This window comes from Condylostylus longicornis, unplaced genomic scaffold, assembly GCF_029603195.1.
Source record: "Condylostylus longicornis isolate FDR11 unplaced genomic scaffold, ASM2960319v2 ptg000030l, whole genome shotgun sequence".
In the NCBI taxonomy this organism is placed as follows: domain Eukaryota; kingdom Metazoa; phylum Arthropoda; class Insecta; order Diptera; family Dolichopodidae; genus Condylostylus; species Condylostylus longicornis.
The window spans coordinates 6,667,403-6,692,598 of record NW_026577999.1 but is presented as its reverse complement, the minus strand read 5'-3'; the positions used below and the strand labels follow the sequence as shown (position 1 = coordinate 6,692,598).

The following is a 25,196-nucleotide window of genomic DNA, read 5'->3' as shown; positions in this document are numbered from 1 at the left end:
ATGATTTTCATAAAAATATACATACTAAGTACTTGGAACATGAAAATTGATGTAATAAAATTGATTAATAAGAATCGCTTTACGAAACTGCTGCACTGATATTTTATAAGAGTTTTAAAATTTTTATTTATCTTTTCTCATTAAATGCTTTTCTACTATGAATTGAAACTCAATTCAATAAATTGTTTGTCTTTACGAATTGATGAAAAGAAAAAGTTGTTATTAAATTGTAATTTTAAAATAAAAATTTTAAAAGTTTGCATCACGAATTCAAAAAACAAAAAAAAAAAAAAAAAAAAAAAAAAATCAAGAATATTTAAATTTATTTCTAAAATAAATGAATGCATTTCCCTATATTTTTTATTTTTTTTTTTTATTTTTGTAATTAAAATATAATTTTTTTTTTGTGTTAACCAAATTTTTATACTGGAAATGCTTTGTTAAGGATAACTGTTTAATATAAAGAATATAGAAAATGATTATGATGAGGAATTAAAAAAAAAAAAACAACAAAGCTTTCTCAATTATAATATTCATTTATAAATGCTTATGATGATATTAAATAAAATTATTGAATAATTTAAAATGGTTTTTTAATTTTTTATTTTGCTTGTATTTTAATCATTGCTGTTTTTTTCCTTTTTTGATAACGATATTTTTATTTTAGCTTTAGCTTATTGAGAACTTCAAATTTTACTTTTATATTTTAAAATAATTAATATTACAAGAATTCATATCTATCTTGTAAATATTTATGATAACATTTTGAAAAACACTTAAAATTTATGAATTTTCAAATTGCGAATTATCAAAAAATCATTAATGCTTTGTCATATTTAAAGTAAAGTTTGTAATATATAGAGAATTTTCGAAAATTTAGTTACAACTTAGATCTTAATATAAAGCGTGTTCGATAAATTAAAATTACAAAATTTTCAAATGCAGTATGTTTGATAAAGCTTTACTAAATAAATCGTAACATGCTTGAATTCAAAGATTTCTTCATCATTTTTAAAGATTCTCTTAAATGCGGCAAAATAATTTTAAGTTTGAAAAAAAAATTACATAGAAAAATGTAAGATAATAAAAATCTTATGACGTAAATTAGTTAGTTCCTGCAGATCTGTAATGATGGCAAAAAAATTATGTTAAAGATTTAAATTAGAACTTTAATTGCATATCTGAATTATTGAAAATCCCCAGAATAAAAAAATTTAACTGCTAAAGTATCTTTTATTTTGAATGGAATAACTAAATGTGTTTAATATTATCTAGAATAATTATACAAAAAAAGCATACATATAGATGAAAATAACAAAGTGCGTGCTATCCAAATTAGAAATTTTAAATACTCATTGAATATACCATATATGTACGTAAATTTTAAAAGCTTGCAATGAATAATGTAAAAATATAAGAATTTTACTTTTATTTCAATGCAATAACGTTATGAATAACAATTAATGTAAAAATTTTATAGAATAAGGGTATATGTATTTGGAATCAATTCATTTTTTGGTTCTTATGGTTTTTAATATAAATATCGCCTTCGTACAACAGTGTAAGTCTAAATATAAAAATTTATTATTAAAAAAAAATAATTAATCAAAAAGAAACTCAAAAATGTTTTTGGCAATATTATGTATTCATTCTCCTAATTTTTAAAAATTTTTGCTTAATATATTGTTCATATATTTTACATTTTTACATTACATATTAAAAAGTATAGTAAAAGAGTTAATCTAGTTAGTACAATTTAATTTGAATCACTATTATGTTTTACATGCTTTACTTAAAAAAAAAAATTAGTTTTTTTTTTTCAAGTCTCTAAAATCGATCTGATCGATTAGAATGTATTGTTGAACCTCCGCTTGTATATCCTTTATTAGCCATATCCCTTGCTTGTAAAGAATATCTTGATCCATATTGGCTACCATGCCAACTTCTATATGGATCATATTCTTCAATTATTGATGGATCTTTTTCAATTATCTACAAATAAAAAAGAAATTAAGATTAATATTAAAAAATTCATCAATTGTTATTTTGGTGTAATATGATTGATATTTACCTCAGTACGTGCACAACTGCAAGTCATTGCTGTACACAAGAAAATGTTCATTAGTAACATTATTAAAAATAGAACACATATTGCAATTGTCAACCAAAGTAACCATTTTGGACGAATACCACCTTCTTCACAAATTTCTGCACTTACTGTAATTGTTTAATAAATAATAATAAGTATGTATTCATGTATTTGGAAAATGATTTTTTAAATAAGTTGAATAAGTACCTAAGTTTTCTGCTGGATCTAAAACAAAAACTGTTGTTGCTCCCAATAACATTGCATCGCTATTCTCTTTTACAGTTGTTGTTTTTGTACCAACTGCACCACCAACACCGGCAATAGCTACATTATTGCAATTTGGTTCTTGAAAACAACTTTCTTCACATGATGACACATCACATTGCAAATGTACTTCAGAATCTAAGTTAAAAATTAAAAACCATCTGTATTAAATCGTTCAGATTTTGCAAAATTCTTTTATTTACACGTTTTAATTATTATTGGGGTCTCTTCTTAAAAATTAAATGTATAATACTTATGTAGTGCTTGAAGAATACGAACATTTAAATAAAAGAATATTTTTTAATTTGAAAAATTTCAAATTAAAGATTGTTTTTCATATTAAGGTTATGAAAATCCAATAAATCAATTTGTGTAAAAGTTTTTTAACTCACGCATTGTTTTAACAAGAATAGGAATGGTGTCAAAATTCTTTTTCTTTAATTTATATGCAAAAACTGTAATTAAAGATCAAATAAACTCGCGTGGCACTCCCATTTTGTAAAATCTGTGTAACATAAATTTAAATAGTGTAAGAATGCCATGCGATTCTTTCTGATATTGTTTTTAATTTTAAAGCATTCAATTAATAAATATAAATACATAGTTATATTATTCGAATACACATTTTTTTTTTAAATTTGCAAGATAAATAATGTACGAATATTGTAAATGCATAAATATTAGTAGTAAAAAGTAAATGCACATAATCAATTGATTGATTAGAAATTCTTATGTAAATCTGAAATGCATATCTTAAATATGTGCATATGTATGTTGTAAATTATTCTCGGGACGATCTTTGTAATTCAAATCAAAATTTGGAAATTTTTTGTGGTTTCTAGAAAAACAAAAAATTTATTTTTTCCCCATCACAATATTATAGAGTTCTACATAATGTTAAATTGCACCCTACTTTTCAGTTGTTACTCTTTTTTTTAAGTTCAACATTTCATTAAAGTCCCCCTTATTATTTACATGTTCAAGTTCGAAAATTTCTGGTTAGAAATAAGTACCGTATTCCCAATGTTCAATATCATTATTTTTTCAAAACCAAATTACTCACCGTCTGGGAATTTAAACATAGATTTAATATAAGCATCAGCTGTTTTTCCATCACTATTCGGTCGGAATGATGACATAATGGAATCAACAGGACACCTAAAAATTAATATTTAATTTATGAAATGCTTTAAATTTATTGACCATATTTTAGTATAATTACCCATCACTATCAATCAATGTTAAATTGAAATTTTTTTTATCAAAAGCAAAACAATTTGTTACCCTGATTCCATTTGTTTCTAAAAAAAAAAATATAAAATTTATAAAAAAAAAAACATTTGTAATTTTAAATAAAAAATTTGAAAGTATTTTTTTCTTGTATTATATTTACTTTTAGGTTCTAAAATTTCTGCTCTTAAATTGTAATCATGTCCGTAGATTGCTTCTCTAATTCTCCGTTCATTTTTAATTAATTTCAAAATTACTTGTGAATTGCTGTTTCTGCAAAAAAAAATTTTACATTTTAATGATAATTTTTAAGCAATGACCCTTAATATATTTTTATAATTATACGTTTACTGTACTATTATGAATTAAAGAAATTAATAATATTATAATAAAACAAAATAAATTACCTTGAATATGCTGCTTTACCACATGTTATCACATAAAATTTGTCATCGGCTAATTCAAGCGTTCTATGTACACGTACCGCTAATTGTATTGATCGTTCTTGAGATTGCTATTATATTTAAGAAAATTTTAAAGAAGAAAACAAGTTTGAAAAATTGTTAATTATATATGAAAAAAGGAAACTTAATAATATATATATGTACGTATAAACATGCTAGCTTACTTGTTCATTTGTATTGCTTACAAGTACACCACAAAAATCCGGTAATGATGGTTTAGATGTTAAATTTATTGTTAAATTAACAGATGTTGAACCATTACCATATGCCATACATTTTGGTGTTCTATAATCTCTAGCATGAATTACACCTGTATATGGCATATTCATTTCAGCTTTAATATTCATTGTACTACCTTTACATGTTGCTGATATATGTGGACTGAATTCGATTGCAGGTTCCTGGCAAAGAACCTATAAGAAAGGATAAAAGAAATTTTAAAATTTTTATTAAAAATATATAGATATTCACATTTTATCCGATTATTTTTATATTATCTAAAATATTGTATTTATATTGTATATTAAAATTTCCATTTTGGAAAAAAAATTAGCTTAAATGTATATGAGTTAGAAATTTTGGAAAAAAAATGAGTTTAAAAGTATATATATATGAGTTAGAATTTGCGGCTATTGAGATTTAATTTATTATAATAATAATATGAGCCGTTTATTTTGAAAGTGGCATAAGTCACTTTTTCAAAAAAATCAAGTTAATGGCAACACTAAATACAATTGAACGGTATCTTTTAATTTTAAAATATTTTGCACTCAATAAGTTGAAAACTATTGAGATTTGTTCGAGAAAAGTTTTGGTAATTAACGGTATAACAAACATGTTTATTTTGAAAGTGGCGTAAGTCGCTGTACTCGGGAAATTAATTATGGAGTTTAGTGTGAAAGAAATAGAAACATGTTATAAACTTGTTTGAAGTTTTGTTTTTATCTATTTTCAGTATTTTTAAAAAAATTGTGATCATTGGATTTATTTTTATAAGTGCGGTGCTCATAATTATTTCAATATGGAATTAGTGCTCATTTCGAGCAAGAACGTATTGAGTTGCTTAAGTATTGTTTAGAAAATATTTTATTTTTAATGTATTTATTTGCGAAGAGTTTTTGAGACAGAACAAACAAAATTAAATCAATATAGAGGCAACAATGTTGCTATTAAATCCTAATGAATCTTGCAGTTTTCTACTTCCAAATCTAATTTAACATTTTCTTGTTTTCTTAATTTAATTTATATTTGAAAAATTTAGTTTATTTTATTAAATAATGTAATTATAATTTTTAAAGTAGGTATTTTTGAATTAATTATAACATATTTTTTTTTTTAATTCGCAAAAATTTTTTTCTTCTTTTGTACAGAATTTCTTTAAATGGTTTTAAATATAGCAGAGAATTTCTGAAGCATAAAATTTGCATTTCTATTTTTATAATACTTTGTACACGTACATTTAATTGTTCTTCTTATCTTATTTAGATTACACGGTGCATGCAAAGTGACTGTAGGTTTTTTTTTTTAACCATAATTAGTGCGCACTGGTATTTCTTATTTTTTTTTTTGTATATACATTCATACATATGAATTTATGTAAGTAATAAGATAAGAACATAATTTTGTAGAGTATTATGAATTTTTTTCTCCATTTGGAATATTCATTTAGAGAGATGACATTACTCAATTAAATATTTCTACATTCATATGCACAAATCTCCGAATCAATTTTTTAATATAAATAATTTGAATTGAAATTGGATTCAGAAATTTTTTAAAACAAATTAATTTTTCAATTTATAGAATGGTAAGTTCAATGTGATTATGAGATAAATCTTAATTGACTTACATAATAACAATATTTAAAAATATTATGTATTTGAAATTTAGTTGAAAGAAGAGAACAACAGTATTGAAATTTTCTCATCCATAAATTAATATACATATATAATTAAACAGAAATTATAAATGATAAAACATAATTAAATACCATAAAGAGTTTCTTTACAATATAATGATTTATTCTTCTTAAAAAAATTAAGATCTGTAATTAAGATACCATATAAGAAAACGCAGTCTGGAAGAAATTTTTCTCTGATTGTCTCATATAAATTTTGCGTAACATTTTGAGTTATAATAATCAAAAGCATATACATTTGTATATAAATAATAACAAAATGAAAACAATAAGATTTTGTAAATAAGTAAGTAATAATTAATTTTCAAATGCAAACAACACCTTGAATTGTTATAACTTTAGTTATTTAACAATATAATTAATAAAATATGTATAATATCTGTTTAGTAAAATTCATGATCAATCAACTTATTGAAAATGAATGTATGTATGTATTAATCCGCTATATATAAATTTCAGAGGCAAAATTTTTAATCCCACTTCAAAAAAATCGTATTTCAATATACTCAATTAAATTTATAATTTTTGCAAACTGAAGCTGTTTGAATATTAATGTTAAACCGAAACTTTTGTTTCGAAAAGATGTAAGATCGCTCACTCGATTCGAATTTTTGTTTTTGAAGTGATTAGTTATCAAAATCAAAATTTAAAGTAATCAAAACAAAATAATTTTACATCTAAGAACATTTGTAAAGCAGAAATCCTATAATGAGGTCTAAAAGTCTACTAAAATGCAAACAGGAACTGTATATGAGAACTTTTTGTAAACTGGCATATAACTTTCATATAGAGAACTCGTACTCCTATACAAGTATCCTACAGAGTCAGAGCAGCCAAGAGATAGAGTCTCTTCTCATTCAATTTAATTTCTTATATTCTTATAAAACCAGTATGATTTTGGAATACTCGTATTTATGTATTATAGTAGTGATACTTGTTTGGATTGCATTCACTGCTTGTTATATCATAAATTAATAGTAAACTTACTGCAATATTCATAAAAAAATTTTATTTAATTTTAAATTTCCGTAATTTTTCTTTTTTTTTGGAAAAATATATCTACAAACCAACATTTTACGAATTTTTTAATAAATCGTGTTATTAATTAGAGCTAGTATTCTTTATGCTGTACAAACGTAATTAAAAAATTAAAAATATTTGATATAGTTGAAAAGGTGTACCAGAGAAAATCAATTTATTGTAAGTTTAAAAAAATATTACAGCTATATGGTTGTTTGATCAAAAGTTATTTATGTAAATTATGGTTTATTGCAGAATGGATTTTTAAAATTTTATTTTTTTTGCTTTTCATAATACTTAGGCAGAATTAATTAATATACTTTAAATATAGTTGAACCTAAATAAAATGCAAATATATGTTAGTAAAAAGTGTGTATAAGAATAAGCGAATAATCTTTTTCTGTTTTCCATTTTTCATCAAGTTTTTCTCAAACTACAATTTTTTGCTTCAAAACGGTGAATCAGATTAATGTCGAATTCCAATAGTTTATAGAGGGCAATAAATTTTGCTAACACAAAAAATTTTTTTGTACCTCATCCACTTCTCGAGTTATTATTACTCAAAGTTTACAAAATTTCAATTTTCAGGTCCTTTATTTCATTGAACACTACATGGAACTTTGGTAAAAGCCAAAAATGTAGCAGTGATCGCACTCTTATCAAAAGCTATTATTATCCTTAAAAAATAACCATTTACCTTAACCTTAAATTAATTAGATACAATATTTTTGAAAATTATTATTTTAAATTAATCTTAAATGTATGCAATATTATATGATAATAAAAGAACTAAAACGAGTTCGCGATTTTGTGTTTTTAATCTAAAATTATGGTCACTGTTTCTTACCAAAAAAAAAAAGAATTAAATCTTTTTTGAGCCCTTCTTTTTAAGTTTTTTGAAGTTCTTACAAGTGTATCTAGATGTTTTAATTTATTGAGAAATAATATGTGACATATAATATAGATTTTAGTATCCGAATAACATTCTTCGTCGAAAGTATGAATAAGTTTCATGAAACTCTTAAAAATCGAACAAAAATTTCGAATTCACTTTATCAAAGCTCTTAATAATTTGTTGCTCAATTAGAATTTCATACATAGAATTAGAAATAAATAATTAACAGCTTGATCGTGTATTTCGTTTTTTTACTCGCTTTTTATTCACTTTCAAATCATAGAATTCTCAGTATTTTCTAATGGATTTTTCACTTTTTCAATAAGATTACTCATTTTTTTTTAATTAGAAGTTTGCATTTTTTCTCAAATTATCAACTGCACGTGTCACTTTCAAAAAAAAAAATGAATAAATTTTGTGTGCATAATTCTCACTGGAAAATTACATTTCACAAGTATTTCATAGTTATACTCACTATCTTCTCACTCTCCGAGTAAAATAGCGAGATAGAGGATCAGGCCCTAAAAGTCATATATTATATTTTGTTTCATCATTACGCTACATACGTTACATACTATAAATAAAAATTTTGTTCAAATTCTATTTGAATTGTAGAATTTGTTGAAATTTTTTTTGTAATAGAAAAATTGATTTTTAAATAATTTTATGTAAAAAAATTTAATTACATAAATAAATTTATGCAATTGCATGAAATAAAAATAGACAAAATTATTTGTTATATACGAAATTTATAAACAATTTTACGCTGATTTGAAACGGTAATTGGTAATTAATATTGCTTGATTTAACAAAAAAAAAAGGCAAAGGTAAGTAATTGTAATTAAAATACCTTTTACTTTTCGCACACATAGCATAATATACATATATATACTTATGAATGCATATAGCCATTTAACATAATCATACAAATTTTATTATTTAAATTATAAAAAATAAAAAAATACCTTCTGTGTTTTGTTCAATTTTTTGTTTTACTAACTTTTATTTTTAATTGCAATTCTAACATTTTCATATTTGTTCGTAAATATACTCATATATCTAACATGTATAAATATTATACATATGTATGTATACTTAATTAATTTAAACTATACCTATAAGGGAGATCGTAATTACGTGTAAAGAAAAAATTAAACATTAAAAATTAAATCGTGCACATTTTTATTAATAAACAAAAAACATTTGTTATACGCTATACAAACACTATATATATGTATATACCGACATACTATATACATACAATAGATTACCATTAATTTGAATATAATTTTTATTGTCATAATTATTTATTCATATTCCAAAAAGAATATATAGCGCAATAATAGTATAATCGTGTTATATACAATAGTAACGCAACACACATAAGCATATTGTGTGCATATACGAGTATGTGGGTATATGCTTACATATTACATAATAGAGAGGCAATAATTTATTCAAAATTTTCAACATGTGTTTTTTTATTTTATTTAACCAATTTTTATTGTTTTACTATATTATAGCCTTTATATTTATGTAAGGTGTAATATGTAATATGTGTAAATGTAAAGGTAGACCCGTAACTTCTATAATCGGACTTATATGTATATACAATAGTGACGTACACATACGAATGATTTTGGATGTTAAAATTTTTAAAAGAAAGTAAAATTTTGTTTACTATTTTTTTTTTTTATTTAAATTTACTTTTTCTTTTCTTATATCGCTTTTTTAAGATAGAATTTGTTAACTTGTATATAGAAGGTGTTTTTAATTTGTTTTCGGGTTTTCTTCCTAATAAATCTTAAATTTATTTTCATTTTCAAATATATATTGTGTTGGTTGAATCTATTAATTTTGTCAAATCATCAATATACAGGGTGTTGCTATAGTGGTGCATTGTGTAAATCACCGTTAGTAGTAAAAAAAATTGTTCCACAATAACTTTCTGTTGCAACTGATTTTGGAGGTAGGGGCTCTTAAAGAAAATTTTTGTTTTTTGGCGGACTTTGCTGGAAATAAGCTGCAACTTTGATTGTATTTGTTATACAGATACATACTTTTGGACTTGTACTTGAAAGGTTGTATGATAACCTATTTAACTAGCGCACAACGAATTACGTAGCAGTTTTAGTTCAGATACCATACAGTTATATAATAACAGTATTTTTTTCAGTGACATAAATATGACCAAGCTGTCCAAAACTTTCCAATATTCAGAAAATCTGATTTGCTCTCTTTATCTTTGTAACACATATTACAATTTTTGGCTGAGCTATTACGGTTTACTAAATAAATGAGAATGAATCTTTAAAAAATAATCGGAATTTTTTCAACAACAAAAATTTTGGAAGCCAATGTGCTTTTTTGTTATTGTTTTTATAATTTAGGCTCTTAATTATAAATAGGATCAAGTGGACCATTGAACCTCATCGACACCTTGTGTATTAAATTTTTTTTAATTTTATTAATCAATCAATCAATCAATCAATCAAATAGACAAACATATACATATACATAGATGAATGAAGACGAACTTTGAACAACTATGAAACTTTTTTATATATATGTGTATGTATGTACATAAGTATGTATTATTGAAATTAACATTTTTTTTTAAAATTAAATAAGAAATATTTTTAAAATTAACAAGTTTTATGTTAAAAAATGTAAAAAAAAAACCTGATATTTATGGGTTACCATAAAGCAACATTATTAAACTGTATAAATATGTATAGGTATATATAATAAATAATTATGTATATTATGTACATAATTATGAACAGTACAGTAATAATGTTCTATTAGATAATAATTTATATGAAAATATTATTAATAAAAAAAAATATAATACTCTTAAACAAGTGAGGAAATCAAATTTTCTATCTCTCTATATGAGGTAAAAATTACGTCAATTTCTTTTAATTTCCGGATAACATTTCAATCATCTCTATATATATATACATTCATATCTGATGCATTTATTGATATACATACATATACACATACTTATACATATTAAATAATTTAAATTTTTTCATATGATGTGATTAAAATAATAATATTATTTTTATTCATTTAATAAGTATGTCACATATCTACTACTTTTTGTGATGTCAGGGATGCATTTGATGTTGTCTTTTTTAGATCAACTACAAGTGTATATGTAAAATATTATTATTCTTTTAATTTCAGAGTCCGCTCACATTTCAGGCAAGGAATAACTTTTTTAAACCCTTATTCTATATTAAAAAGGGCAATCCTTAAACTCCTTTATTGGTTACCTATAAACACACATTTAAGTGTTTTTTATGTTTCCTATTCCTTGATATCTAAAACCAGTGAAATTTCATTAATTTTTGTTTTTGCTTAAACTTATCACGGGCGCACAAAAATAAATAGACAAAAGATTAATACAAAATTTTTTATACGTTAATTGTTGGAGCAATATATTCAATTTTATCTCTTTGCTCTTGTTTGTTAATATTATAAATACATATTATAATTTGTTATATAATTATCAATATATGTATACGTATATATTTTATTAGCTCCTTGCAAACTATCTAATTGCTATGAATAACAAGTATTCCTCCTATATATGAATAATATTAATGATTTTCATTTGATTTGAAATTGATTTTTTAGTGAAAAATATCGTAATGTAGAACATGTTGGAGAATCAATTTACTAAATCTATATATTATTAATTCTTGGTAAAAAAAAATAATATATAATTTATTTGCCAATATAATAATTTTCTAAAACGAGATTACATTTTTTCATTTTAGTATCTCGCAATTTATAATATTAAGACTATTTTTCATAATTTAATCTTACGAATTGAATTGAAATTATTATGAAGTTAAAATGTATTACAAATATGTATATACATATATATATTGAGTTTTATATAATAATTAAATAACTGGAAATTATTTATCTTAACATATATTTGTACATATAGGTATTTAAAATAATAAATAATATGTAATTGAAAATTATATTGTGTGTAGCCTAGTTTACATTTTGAATACTTGCCAATTTATTTATAGAAATGGTACTAGAATAACTATGTATATTCTTTTATGCTGCTTTTGAATTGTTAAAATTGTTATTTTAAATAAATAATTTTTATTTACATATTATGTATGTAGGTAAAATTTCTTAACAAATCGATTTTTCTTATATTTCTTATTTATAAATTTAAATAAAATATTTGCAAAAAAAAAAGCAAAGAAATAATATTTTTTAATATGGAAATACGCCCGCCCTCTCATTCTGACATTGATTTAAATATTTTTCTTGTCTTATTGAATTTAAGCAAATAAAAGAATATTATAAATTCAATATGAAGGTGGGTTGATGGGAAGGTAAACGAAAATCAAATTGAACTCTATGTATATGTAAGTATGTATGCAAAAATATATGTAACAATTTTTTATCTATTTTGTCTCCATAAAACCAGCAAAAAAAAAAGAATTAAAACATGAATAATTTCTTTTTTTTTTTTTGAAATAAAGAATGAGTTCTACTTTTCAAAATAATTATATAGATTGCATTAATATTTATTATACGTATGTATGTACATATACATAAATTTTTATCAATTACTATGTACAATTACTATTTTTCTAGCACATGAAACAGTTTTGCAATTTATAAGCATAGATTCCTGTTTTGTTAGAAAAAATATAGGACAGCAAGTTTTTATTATTATTTTTTTTTGTTTTTTAAATTTTTAAATACAATATAATATATATATAGAGAATTGATACTTTAACACGTTCACATTTATATATATATATATATAATAGTAGGTATTCAAGTTTGCTTTGATTACTTATATTTTTTTTTTCTAAATAAATTTTTTCATTGATAAAACTTGATTATATGTGGTAATAGTTTTGTACATATACATACATATATAGTTCAAAAATTACCTATATAAATTTATAATAAACGTTCTTCTATATAGATTTTTACATACATAAATATATATAATTTAAAATGCATATACATTGACACATCTAACATTAATATATGCCACAATATCTAATATGCAAGTAAATTTACTATCATTGCTATACAATTTATAAACAAAAATTTACTACCATATAAGTATTTGAATGTAGTTTATAGGAATGCTTTGAAAATATAATAATAAAGCTACTCTTATAATGTTTGATTATTGTACAATAAGATATTTGTACAAATTCAATAGTTTTGATTTATTTAAAAATATTTATATATATATATATATATAAATTATATTTTTCTAAAGAATTTTATTAATTACTCATATATCTCACCTTTTCTATTGAAAAATAAAAAATTAAACATATTAAAATTGAATATTGCGTCATGACTCATATAAAAAAATATTTTTCAAGTTTTATTATTTTTTATTATTTTTTCCCCCTTTTCTTATGCTAATGATTGTTGCGTTGAAATCTTTTGTTTGTTTTTACAAAAATTTAACTTCGTATTTTGATTTTAAACTAAAATTTAATTTTTAATTCACTTTTATTGAAAAACAAAGAAACACAGATAAAATAAAAATTAATGAATTTTATTAGTTTTTAAAATTTTATAATAGCTAAAAATATTGAATATATTTTTTTAATTTTTTTTATTTCTTAACAAAAAAAACTTTTATAGAGGCGCTCACATCGTTTAATTAGAATTCGTTCAAAGTTAAAATGAAACTGAAGAAAAAAAAATACAGGTAAAAATTAAGATTTCAATTTTAGCTCAAACTAGATCGTGATTTTAAAATACAAATTAAAGCTGTGTAGTGTACTAATGTTATGAATGTATTTGTGATATGATGTTAAATAGTTACATATTCAAGTATCATGGCAGTATTATACTGATCTTTCTATATGAAAATAATTAAAGTACTCAAAATTTTCACTCATTTGAAATAAACTAAAGATAATGACGCACGATGTGTATATGGATATCTACATATATATGATTTATAAATTATCATTATTTTTTAGAACTATTTATTATTTATAATTAATATACAAAGAACTTTAAATTATTTTTAATTGGATTGTTTTCATAAACAAATTTGAAATAAAGACGACATTTATAGCGAAATTTTATAAAACAATATTGCAAAATTATCCATTATTTTTCATTATTAACTTTGAAAATAAATATTCTATTAAAATATTTTGTCAATTATAAATTTTAGTTCAATAAAATTCATAAAATTTATTTTAAAATTCTGTTTACATTAAATTAAAAACATTTTTTTGAAATGAATTCAAATTTTTTCTTCATTTTGATGTACATATATTTTTGGAAATTACAGATTCAGAAATTTATCAATTCATTTTGCAAAATTTTATGAAGTTCATAATTTGAGTTTGAGTTTTGGAAGAGGTTCTCATGCATATTCATAAAATGTCAAAATGACACTAAACTTTTATTAATTTGACATTCAAGTATGATTTGACGTTGCAGTAATCATTATTCATTGCATTGCGCTGTACTCGCATTCACGTTGAATTTTTTTTTTGTGAAGAATGGAAAATCAAGTGGTTAGTTGTTAATTTTTCACAAAAAATTATTAAAATAATTAATTGTTTTTTTCTTAGATTGCTAGTGCTTTGAAAGATTTACCAAATCGGGTATTAAATTCAAATCCCGAGGAGAGGAGTACAATTTTCAAAAATGTTTCCGGAGTTTTAGAAAATCCAGGTTATATTTTTAATGTTGTGTTATATTAAATTAATTTTAAGTCTTATAAAATTTTATTATTAGACATGAATACTACAATTGTAAATGGTATCTGCAAAGTGATTGGGACAACACTATTAAAATATAAAGACCCTGATTCACAACGGTATGTCACTAATTTAATAACAGAATTAATGAGAGTTCATCCAACATGGACAGTTAATCATTTTACAAAAGTTTTAAATACTTTAATAAATAAAGAATTAAAAAATACACCAAAAGGATTGAAACCAAGCGTAATTGCATTAGGTTGGACGGTAATATTATTAAAGAACGCAAAAAGTGATATAGAAAAATGCGATTTATATAAAATAATTGAAGTTCAGTCAATTTTATATGAAATAATACTAATGGGAAATATGACAATAGCAGTAGACAAAGCAGAACAGTTGCTTTTTGATTGTTGGACAAATCAGGATATTCTTCATTCACAAATGAATTTGCTTTTAGAAAAAGAAGCAAGTAGTAACATAGCTCTGTTTATCATGCTAACAATTAAATGTGAAAAACTTAAATTTGACAGCATTAGCTTATTGAACAACAATCGTAATAAGGTATTGGATTATTTTTTAAAAGGATTTATATCATCAAAGAAAAAAACTCCACAAAAATTTATGAAAGTTTGTAAATCGTTTTTAAACAATTTAAATGAATCGGAGTTTAAGGATTCAATTTTGCCAGCTATACAGAGATCGATGTTAAGAAATCCGGAATTGATTTTAGAAAATATTTCTACAATAATATCCGAAATTCAATTCGATATTAGTGATTATTGCTCAAGTTTAGCAAAGGCTCTTGTACCGTATTTATATTCAAAAGAGGAAAGTGCAAGAAAAGATTCACTTGAAGCTTTGAGTAGTATTACAGTAAAATGTTCTAAGATTGAAACTATTCTAGATATATTAAAATGTTGTTTCGAGGCCTTGAACAGATCATCCGACAAAATTACGGTGGCTGAATATCGCATTAACATTTTTAAAGTAAGTTTTTCGTTTTCCAAAGAAAAGTTTTAAATGAGATTTTTTATTCTAGGCTATCGGAAATCTTAGCATAAATGCAGCACCGGTATTAGAAATTGTGAAAATTATTCCAGAAGTAACTGAATTATTTGAAAAAGCTTTAGAAACAGAAATTCAAGAAAAAGTTGCTATTTTAGCATTAGAAATGTTCAGCTTATGGGCACTTCTCTTTGAAGGTGAACTTCCCGATCAGATTATGAAGATTTTCAAAAAGGGAATGGAGTCAAAAAATTCAACTCAATCTATTAGAATTGCATATCTTCAGTGGCTAATTGCTTGTTTGGAAAATGGTCGTTTAAAAAAGGACACGGATGTAACGCCTCTATTAATAACATATATTGAGAAAGCAACACAACCTAATGCTCAAATAGCGAATTTATATGAAGGTGTTTGCTGCTCATGTATAATACTGCGTATTAAAATTGATTTAAATGAGTCAAGTCATAATTTATTCTGGAATTTGATGTTAGATACAGACAAAAATATTTTTTTATCTGAAAAATTCATCACTACAGCGCCTGCTGAAGCCTTGTGTAATATCACATTAATGGCTGAAATACTATTAACTCATCATTATGAAAAAATTAAAGGAAGTTTAGAGCCTCTATTCAAAGCTATAATGCATGGTATAGTTTCTTCTCTGAAAAAAGTTAGAACTTATTGCTTAAAATCACTTTCGAACATAAAAAAAAATACTAATAATTTCAAAGTTGATTTTTCCAAAGAAATATTAAAGTTGTTGACATCATATATTCAATCAATTAAAGTACATTCCGAGAACGAAAACATTGAAGAGAATGGATTACAAAGTGAAGTATTTGCAGAAGCTATAAAAGCATTGTGTACATTTGAAGAAATCTCTATAACAGACGCATATACTATTGGATTGCAGGCAATTCTTTGCGCACATCATCCAAGTGTTGTAAAAACTAATATTAACTTCTGGGAAACAATAGTTCAAAATTTTGAAGTGGAACCAAAGCATTTTATAGCAGTCAACTATAAATATATTCAAACAATTTTAATAGATGAATTTAAACCAGAAGATATGTATTGTAACGCTATTGAAACTATTTGCCGGGTTTGCCCACAATTAACATTACATAAAATAGTTGATAAGGTAGTAACCGACTTCAGTGATTTCAATTTAATAAAAGTTACACAAGATGAATACCTTACATTTTTGATGCCTGAAGGCGAGCTTTATGATAAATCTGTTATTCCTAATAGTACCGACATTTATAGTCATGTAGGATTAAAAAGAGAAAATAAAGTTTACAGTTACAAAGAGCAATTGGAAGAACTTCAATTGAGGAAAGAGTTAGATGAAAAACGCAAAAAGGAAGGAAAAATAAAACCAGTGAAATTAACACCTAAACAAATAGAAGCAATTAAAACTCAAACTGAAAAGGAAAGTCAGATCAGACAAAGATTGAAACTATTAAACGAAAAGCTTCATAATTCCATAGCATTATTAAGATCTGCGTGCAAAGGTTCAAAATTTATCTCAGCATATTTCTCCAAAATACTTACTACAGTTTTAAAGCTTATGTCTTCTCCTTTAGCAGCTGAACCATGTAAAAATTTATTTTATGAATTGCGAAAGTTTTGCTTTTCTAATGACTTGGAGGATTTGGGAACAGATATCAGTATTGCTATTATAAGACTATGCAATCCGTTCTGTAATTTAGATGATGAATGGCTAAAAATGGACTTAAATGATTATGTATCTAGTGTTTTAGTAAAATTAAACTCCTATTTTCAAAGTCTTGATGATGAAAATAGTTTAACAGACTGTCATTTTACTGCGCCTTGCTTTTGCTATACTTTTGAACTATTAAAAAGAGCTTTAATTTCTCCTATGATAACGAAAAGCGATGAATTATTGATTGCAGGCATTAAATTTATTGAAGTCCATGCTCAAGTTAAAGGTGAAACCTTAACAGGTGAAATAACAGATTTAAAACATCCGAATTTTATGCCTCGATTTGAAATGTTTAACTTACTACTCGAATTGATAAGTAAATATCGAGGTAGAATACAAACTCAAGCAGTATCAGCTTTGCTTGAAGTAGCAAACATTAGTTCTGGACATGAATATTGTTCGAAAGCGTCCGTAAAAGAATTTGAATTATTTTTGCGAGCTTTGCAACAAAGTTCTCAAGCAGTTCGTGACGTTTCGCTTAGAGCTTTAATAATAATGTCAGACAACTTAAAAACAATTGAATTAAACGATGAGTTTAAACTAGAATTGATACGTCGTTTCTGGATTGCAAAGCACGATATATCTGAGGATAACAAAATTTTAGCGGATGAATTGTGGGAGAAGACCGGATTTAATGTTCCTTTAGACATTTATAAAGAATTTATTTTTGATGTTTTACATCCTGAATTATGTATTCAGAAAGCTGCGGCATCTGCCTATGTTTCTTTGTTAAAAGAGGATCCATCCTTAACAAAGTTAATTTTAAATCAGTTACTTGAAAATTATCATGAAAAGCTGGAGTTTTTGCCAGCGATTTTGGACCAATTTGATAGAGAAATCGAACCAGCAAAAGGTAATTTTGCTTTAAACGGCTTTGAAATATCTTTTTTTTATTTTAGTTTACTAAGTTATATATTCTGAATATTCTTTTTTAGATCAATGGGAAGCTAGACGGGGAATTGCATTATCAATTTCTCAAATAGCACAATTTTTAACCTTAGAAGATGTTGATTGCACCATGAATTTCATGGTTTCGTATGGGTTAAGTGATCGCGAAGATATTGTGCACAAACAAATGCTAGCTGCTGCCCTGTGCATCGTTGATTTCCATGGGAAAGAAACAATAAATAAGCTGTTACCCGTCTTCGAAAAACTATTGGATCAAGCTCCAAATTCATCAGATTATGACAATGTAAGACAAGCGGTTGTAATATTAATGGGATCTTTAGCGAGACATTTAGAAAAGGATGATGAAAGAATTCAACCAATTGTTAAACGACTTCTTGCTGCTTTGTCAACCCCTTCAGAGCAAGTCCAAGAGTCGGTTTCAAATTGTTTACCCCATTTAATGTATTCCATTAAAGATGAAGCTCCTGCAATTATCAAGAAATTATTGCAGCAGTTAGTTAAATCTGACAAGTTTGCAGAAAGACGAGGTGCTGCATATGGTTTAGCTGGCATGGTTAAAGGTTTAGGAATTTTGTCCTTAAAACAATATGACATAATGCCAAAATTAACAACATATATACAGGAAAAAAAGCACTATAAATACCGAGAAGGAGCTTTATTTGCATTTGAAATGTTATGTATTACATTAGGCCGACTTTTTGAACCATACATTGTACACGTAATACCATATCTTCTTCAGTGCTTTGGCGATTCTTCGCAGTACGTTCGTGAAGCTGCAGATGAGACAGCAAAAGTAGTTATGGGTAAACTATCAGCGCATGGTGTAAAATTGATTTTACCGTCATTGTTAAAAGCCCTTGATGAAGATTCTTGGAGAACAAAGACTGCATCCGTAGAATTATTAGGTGCTATGGCTTATTGCGCCCCGAAGCAACTATCATCATGTTTACCAAGCATTGTACCGAAACTTATAGAAGTTTTAGGGGATTCACATACGAAGGTGCAGGAGGCAGGTGCTGATGCCTTGAAAGTAATTGGATCGGTTATTAAAAATCCAGAGATCCAAGCTATTGTACCAGTATTGCTTAAAGCCTTAGAAGATCCATCCAAAAATACTTCAGTTTGTTTATGTAATTTGTTGCAAACAAAATTTGTTCACTTTATTGATGCTCCATCTCTAGCTCTAATAATGCCAGTTGTGCAAAGAGCATTTTTGGATCGTTCTACAGAAACTAGAAAAATGGCTTCACAGATTATTGGTAATATGTATTCTTTAACCGATCAGAAAGACTTGGCTCCTTATTTGCCAAGCATAATTCCTGGATTAAAAGCATCATTATTAGATCCCGTACCAGAGGTTCGAGCTGTTTCTGCTCGCGCTTTAGGTGCTATGGTCCGCGGAATGGGAGAATCCTCGTTTGACGATTTGTTGCCATGGTTAATGCAAACTTTAACTTCCGAAACCAGTAGTGTTGATCGAAGTGGGGCTGCTCAAGGTTTATCAGAAGTTGTTGCGGGATTAGGAGTAGAAAAAATGCATAAGTTGATGCCTGAAATTATTTCAACCGCTGAAAGATCTGATATTGCGCCCCATGTTAAGGATGGGTATATAATGATGTTTATTTATATGCCAGGAGCTTTTCAAGATGAGTTTACCCCTTACATTGGTCAGATAATCAATCCGATTTTGAAGGCTTTAGCTGATGAGAATGAGTACGTTCGAGAAACAGCTTTGAAAGCGGGTCAGAGAATAGTTAACATGTACGCTGAAACTGCTGTTACTTTACTTTTACCAGAGCTGGAAAAAGGGCTTTTTGATGAAAATTGGAGAATTCGATATAGTTCCGTTCAGCTCTTAGGAGATTTATTATATCGCATTTCTGGTGTTTCTGGAAAAATGACAACGGAAACTGCTAGTGAAGATGATAATTTTGGAACAGAGCAATCTCACTCGGCTATTATACACTTCTTAGGACCAGAACGAAGAAATAGAGTGCTAGCTGGTTTATACATGGGAAGAAGTGACGTATCTTTACTTGTGAGGTAATCGAGGTTGTATTTTATTAAACATTTTTAATAATGCATTTTTTTAATATGTATTATTAGACAGAGCAGTTTGCATATATGGAAGCTTGTTGTCACCAATACTCCGAGAACTTTAAGAGAAATTCTACCCACGTTGTTTAATTTGCTCTTAGGTTGTTTGGCCAGTACAAGTTATGATAAACGTCAAGTTGGTAAGTAAAAATATGAAATATGCTTAAGAAACAAAATTTTTACAATTGATTTTCTTTTCAACCTCCCAGCTGCTCGAACCTTAGGGGATTTAGTTCGCAAATTAGGTGAACGGGTTTTACCGGAAATAATTCCAATTTTGGAACGTGGACTAAATTCAGATCAATCTGATCAGAGACAAGGTGTATGTATTGGTTTGTCGGAAATAATGACTTCTACATCAAAAGAAATGGTTTTGACATTCGTCGATAGCTTAGTCCCCACAGTAAGAAAAGCACTCTCGGATCCGTTACCTGAAGTGAGAAGTGCTGCGGCTAAAACTTTTGATTCATTACATGCAACCGTCGGATCAAAAGCACTTGATGATATATTACCTTTTATGTTGGAAAATCTTTCAAATCCCGATCCTATGATTGCAAGCAACACTTTAGATGGATTGCGACAAGTTATGTCTATTAAATCTAAAGTTGTTCTTCCATATTTAGTTCCGCAATTGACCGCACCCCCTGTAAACATCAAAGCGCTTTCTATTTTGGTTTCTGTAGCTGGAGATGCTGTTACCAAATATTTACCAAAAATTTTGCCAGCTTTGTTAGATGCATTGGCTAACGCTCAAGGAACTTCAGAAGAAAGTACGCAGTTGGAGTACTGTCAAACTGTTATATTATCAGTAAATGATGAGGCGGGAGTTCGAATTATTGTTGACACTTTAATTAATTTTACTAAATATGAGAAATTTGAAACGAAAAAATCGGCCGCAACTCTCCTTTCCGTATTTTGCATTTACACCCAAAGTGATTATTCCCAATATGTATCTCAACTGCTAAGGACATTATTAAGACTTCTAGCTGATTCTGATCGCGACATTTTGCAAAAAGCTTGGGAGGCGTTAAATGCTGTTATAAAGAACTTAGAGCCAGCAGAACAAATTACTCATGTTATGGATGTGCGTCAAGCAGTACGATTTGCAGCAAGTGAATTAAATGGAGCTGAACTGCCCGGATTTTGTCTGCCTAAAGGTATTACTCCATTACTTCCAGTGTTCAGAGAAGCTATTCTCAACGGGTTACCAGAAGAAAAAGAGAGCGCGGCTCAAGGCTTAGGCGAAATTATTTCACTGACTAGTCCACAATCTCTTCAGCCTTCTGTAGTGCATATCACAGGCCCACTTATAAGAATTTTGGTAAGCGATTTATATTATACTATTTAACTGAAATTATTCATTTTTATTATAGGGTGATAGATTTAACTCTGATGTTAAAGCAGCAGTCTTAGAAACATTAGCTATTTTGTTGAGAAAAGTTGGCATTATGCTAAAACAATTTCTCCCTCAGTTACAAACAACTTTTTTAAAAGCGTTGCATGACAACAGCAGATCTGTAAGACTAAAAGCGGGACAAGCTCTTGCTGAACTAATTAATATTCATCTAAGGCCGGATCCTTTGTTTATCGAAATACATAATGGAATCAAAAACTACGACGATCCAGCTGTTCGAGACACAATGTTACAAGCACTGCGTGGTGTTATAACGTTTGGAGGAGACAAAATGTCAGAAACATTAAGGAAACAAATTCACGCAACCCTAATATCGATGTTAAATCACAATGAAGAAACTACAAGAAATGCAATTGGAGGATGCTTAGGTGCTTTGTGCAAGTATCTGCCCCCTGACGATGTAGATGAAACATTGAAAAATCATATATTATCTGAGTCTGATGATTTTGCCCTGAAGCATGGTAGGACGATAGCATTGTATGTTGCGCTAAAAGAGAGTCCCGATGCTATTTATATTTCCGCATTCCAGCATAAAATAACACAAGTTATAGCAAGTTGTATAACTTCCGACAGAGTACCAATTTCAAGTAATGGTGTTCGTTCTTTTGCCTATTTGACAAGGCATTGTTTAAGTAAAAATGAACAAATTCCGCAAAGTATTTTAACAACTTTTGTACGAGCAATGAACCATGAAAGTAATGAAATCAAACAATTGGTAGCTAAAACTTGTAGTTTCTTAGCAAAATCAACAGAAAGCATCCCACTTGATATTCTTAAAGTGATTATCCCAATGCTTGTAAATGGTACTAAAGAAAAAAATGTTTACGTTAAATGTAATTCAGAAATTGCTTTAGTTGCTATACTAAGATTAAGATCAGGGGATGAATTATTTCAAAATTGTTTACAAATTATGGATGCTGGTGCTCGCGAGTCACTGAATGAAGTTGTCGTAAAAGTTTTGCGAAAAGTAATGACACAACCAACTGGCAAAGAGGAAGAGTACGACACAACACTTATCGCGTAAATTTTAACTAAATTTCAATTGTATGTTTTTCTAAATTAAATAATAAAACTAGTTATCCAAGTGTATTTTCTAATTTTTTTTTAATATATAACGTACAAGTACGTACATATTTCAATAAATAAAAAAGCAAGCCTAATAAAAAAAATTCAAGAGATCTTAAATTTTATCATCAGTCATGCAATCCTCACTTTTAATGCTAAATCCTTCCAGCACATCAGACATTTGATCTATCCTACGCTCAGTTTTGGCGACCATTTTCTTTTTCTTTTTTTGAAGTCTTTTAATTTCTTTGTTTATTGACTTGTTTCCTAAAAAAAGAAAAATTAAAAAAAAATTAAAATGTATTAGTAGAACAGATTGTTAATCAAATAACGTAATAACGTACCTTGTAGAAGAGCTTCAGGATCAATTTTTAAATTTTTAGTTGCTTTAACTTTATTATTAGTTGCTGCATTATTAGCAATATTGTAGATACTCTCTTCAGGAACTTTAAAGGTAGTTTCCACTTCCACCGGCTTTTCTTCAAATGATTTCAAAATTTGTTCTATGTCATCATCAAAGCAATCCATGTTCACATCAACCGTTTCGTTATTCGTTATAATTTTTGACGATACATGACAAGATGATTCTTCTGGTGGTTCGGTATTGTAGCGAATCTTTCCGGAATTCCAATCATTGAGTAATCCTCTAGCGGCTGCTTCTATATCTGGCGATCCATTAGAAAATTTTCCTAAAGTTGAGAGCATCAAAAATAATTTAGTATAAAAAACCTAATTAATAAAATATTAAGGTTTACCCATTTTTAAAGCTTTTCTAGATAGAAATTCTTCAAAAGAATTATAGTCAGAAATGCCATATAAGTTACAAAAGTACTGTTTGGTTGCTCTTTTCAAAATATTCTCTGCAAATCGTACAGGGTCTTTAATATCACTAACATTTTGACCATTTTGATAAACACTACATAAAGATTGAGCACTTGGAAATATTATTCCGGGTGAGTCGATTAACATTACCTTTTTGTCAATTTGGATTTTTTGAAGGGATCTAAAATACAAAAATAGCATTATAATTTTTAGTAGCCTAAATTAACAGTTTTACCTAGTGACACCTGGCTTACAACCGACAGCACAACGTCTACCTCTCGCTAATGAATTTATGATAGAACTTTTACCAACATTAGGTATTCCAACTACCCCAACTGTAATTTTAACTCCAGCACCTTTATGTCTAAAATATTTTCCTAACATTGACATTAAAAGATCGGTACCGAAACTTACGGAATTTTGTAAACATTTTTCATCTTTAACTGATTTAAAACTTTTTGATCCATAATTCAGAGCCTGCTTTTGAGTTGATGATTTAAAGGGTATAGCTGGATGAATTGTCTTGAAATATTTAAGCCATTTTCTTAAATTTTCTATTGGAACTAAATCAGCTTTATTTAACACAACAATAATTGGCTTTTGTTCGGGACTCTCATTAATAATTTTTTCAATTTCATTACAGCGAGTTCCTAATGGATCTCTAAAATGAAATTTTCTGTAATTTATTGCAAATTTATTTAGCAATTTTTTACCTTGCATCTAAAATTTCAAGCAAAATATCTGCTTGAGATACAACTTTTCTAAATTCCTTGTTAAACACTTTGCATGTGTTATCTTTGATCGCCTAATTAATGAAATAAATTTAAAAAGGATATTATAATATGTGCATATTATGTGTACATATAGAATCTTCAAACCTGTTTTATTTCATCAAAATGACTTGTTTTTTGATCTTCAATGTCCATTTGATTTTCAGACTTAATTTGATCAGAAACTCTTTTTTTAAGATTTTTGGCTTGTTCATTTTTTTGTTTAAACTCAGCTTTCTTTACGGAAAATTTTTCAATATTATTTCGTCTTTTATTTTGATATTTGTTATTGTTTTTCTTCTTTCCCATGACTGAATCTCTTAAAACTGAACTTAGTTTTTTTGGCTTTCTGATTTTCTATTTGTTTATATTTAATTTCAACGTGCTTTTTGACATTTATATAATAGAGTTATCAAAGTCAATTTATTTGACTGAGAATAGTTGTCAATAAACATCCCATAAAACTTATCTCTTTAAATTGATTTTGCGATATCTAGCGGCAGAAATAAGAAATCTCGGACGAATTGAATTAAAGAGAATAAAAATTTACATAAATTTATTTTCAATAAATCTATAAAACCTAAATTGTAAGTTAGCCGTATAAATTGTTTATAAGATCTCAAAATATTAATAAGATTTTTATGTACATCAAATCGGTGAAGAAATGTTTAATTGGAATGGGGATTTTTCGGAAAATCTAGTCGCGCATCACAGCATTTTGTTCTTTTGCTTTGGCCATACTTGATATTGTTAATCCTTTCT

The 25,196-nt window shown here is 26.5% G+C and overlaps 3 protein-coding genes across 3 annotated transcripts; 1 reads left to right on the top strand and 2 right to left on the bottom strand.

The window, feature by feature from the left end:
• Nucleotides 1-1,624: 1,624 nt before the first annotated feature.
• LOC129607838 (uncharacterized) lies at nt 1,625-13,564 on the bottom strand. Its single transcript, XM_055519036.1, has 9 exons — nt 13,193-13,564; nt 4,212-4,460; nt 3,991-4,097; nt 3,747-3,856; nt 3,576-3,654; nt 3,417-3,511; nt 2,297-2,491; nt 2,072-2,217; nt 1,625-1,992 (listed from the first exon to the last, which is right to left on the bottom strand). Exons 1-9 carry the CDS (start codon nt 13,244-13,246, stop codon nt 1,828-1,830), a joined length of 1,200 nt encoding a protein of 399 aa, XP_055375011.1. The 5' UTR covers nt 13,247-13,564; the 3' UTR covers nt 1,625-1,827.
• An 805-nt stretch (nt 13,565-14,369) lies between these two features.
• Nucleotides 14,370-22,866, top strand: LOC129607817 (eIF-2-alpha kinase activator GCN1). The gene is made up of 8 exons (XM_055519002.1): nt 14,370-14,434; nt 14,492-14,594; nt 14,658-15,613; nt 15,666-18,210; nt 18,293-20,309; nt 20,373-20,503; nt 20,573-21,684; nt 21,737-22,866. The coding sequence occupies exons 1-8, from the start codon at nt 14,420-14,422 to the stop codon at nt 22,799-22,801; spliced, it is 7,944 nt and encodes a 2,647-aa protein (XP_055374977.1). The 5' UTR covers nt 14,370-14,419; the 3' UTR covers nt 22,802-22,866.
• LOC129607818 (guanine nucleotide-binding protein-like 3 homolog) lies at nt 22,850-24,810 on the bottom strand. Its single transcript, XM_055519003.1, has 6 exons — nt 24,543-24,810; nt 24,378-24,469; nt 23,900-24,325; nt 23,598-23,845; nt 23,187-23,531; nt 22,850-23,109 (listed from the first exon to the last, which is right to left on the bottom strand). The coding sequence occupies exons 1-6, from the start codon at nt 24,741-24,743 to the stop codon at nt 22,958-22,960; spliced, it is 1,464 nt and encodes a 487-aa protein (XP_055374978.1). The 5' UTR covers nt 24,744-24,810; the 3' UTR covers nt 22,850-22,957.
• Between the last annotated feature and the right edge of the window lie 386 nt (nt 24,811-25,196).

Bases quoted from the DNA above. Each gene is read 5' to 3' on its own strand.
- LOC129607818 (XM_055519003.1), bottom strand. From the start codon at position 24,743: ATGGGAAAGAAGAAAAACAATAACAAATATCAAAATAAAAGACGAAAT. The intron at 24,470-24,542 runs GTTTGAAGATTC...TTCATTAATTAG, and splicing joins ATTTTGATGAAATAAAACAG to GCGATCAAAGATAACACATG. The intron at 23,532-23,597 runs GTAAACCTTAAT...TCTCAACTTTAG, and splicing joins TAGAAAAGCTTTAAAAATGG to GAAAATTTTCTAATGGATCG.
- LOC129607817 (XM_055519002.1), top strand. The intron at 20,504-20,572 runs GTAAGTAAAAAT...TCAACCTCCCAG, and splicing joins TTATGATAAACGTCAAGTTG to CTGCTCGAACCTTAGGGGAT. The intron at 21,685-21,736 runs GTAAGCGATTTA...TTTTTATTATAG, and splicing joins GCCCACTTATAAGAATTTTG to GGTGATAGATTTAACTCTGA.
- LOC129607838 (XM_055519036.1), bottom strand. From the start codon at position 13,246: ATGACGCAATATTCAATTTTAATATGTTTAATTTTTTATTTTTCAATA. The intron at 3,857-3,990 runs GTAATTTATTTT...TTTTTTTTGCAG, and splicing joins GGTAAAGCAGCATATTCAAG to AAACAGCAATTCACAAGTAA. The intron at 2,492-3,416 runs GTGAGTAATTTG...TTTTTAACTTAG, and splicing joins TATGTTTAAATTCCCAGACG to ATTCTGAAGTACATTTGCAA.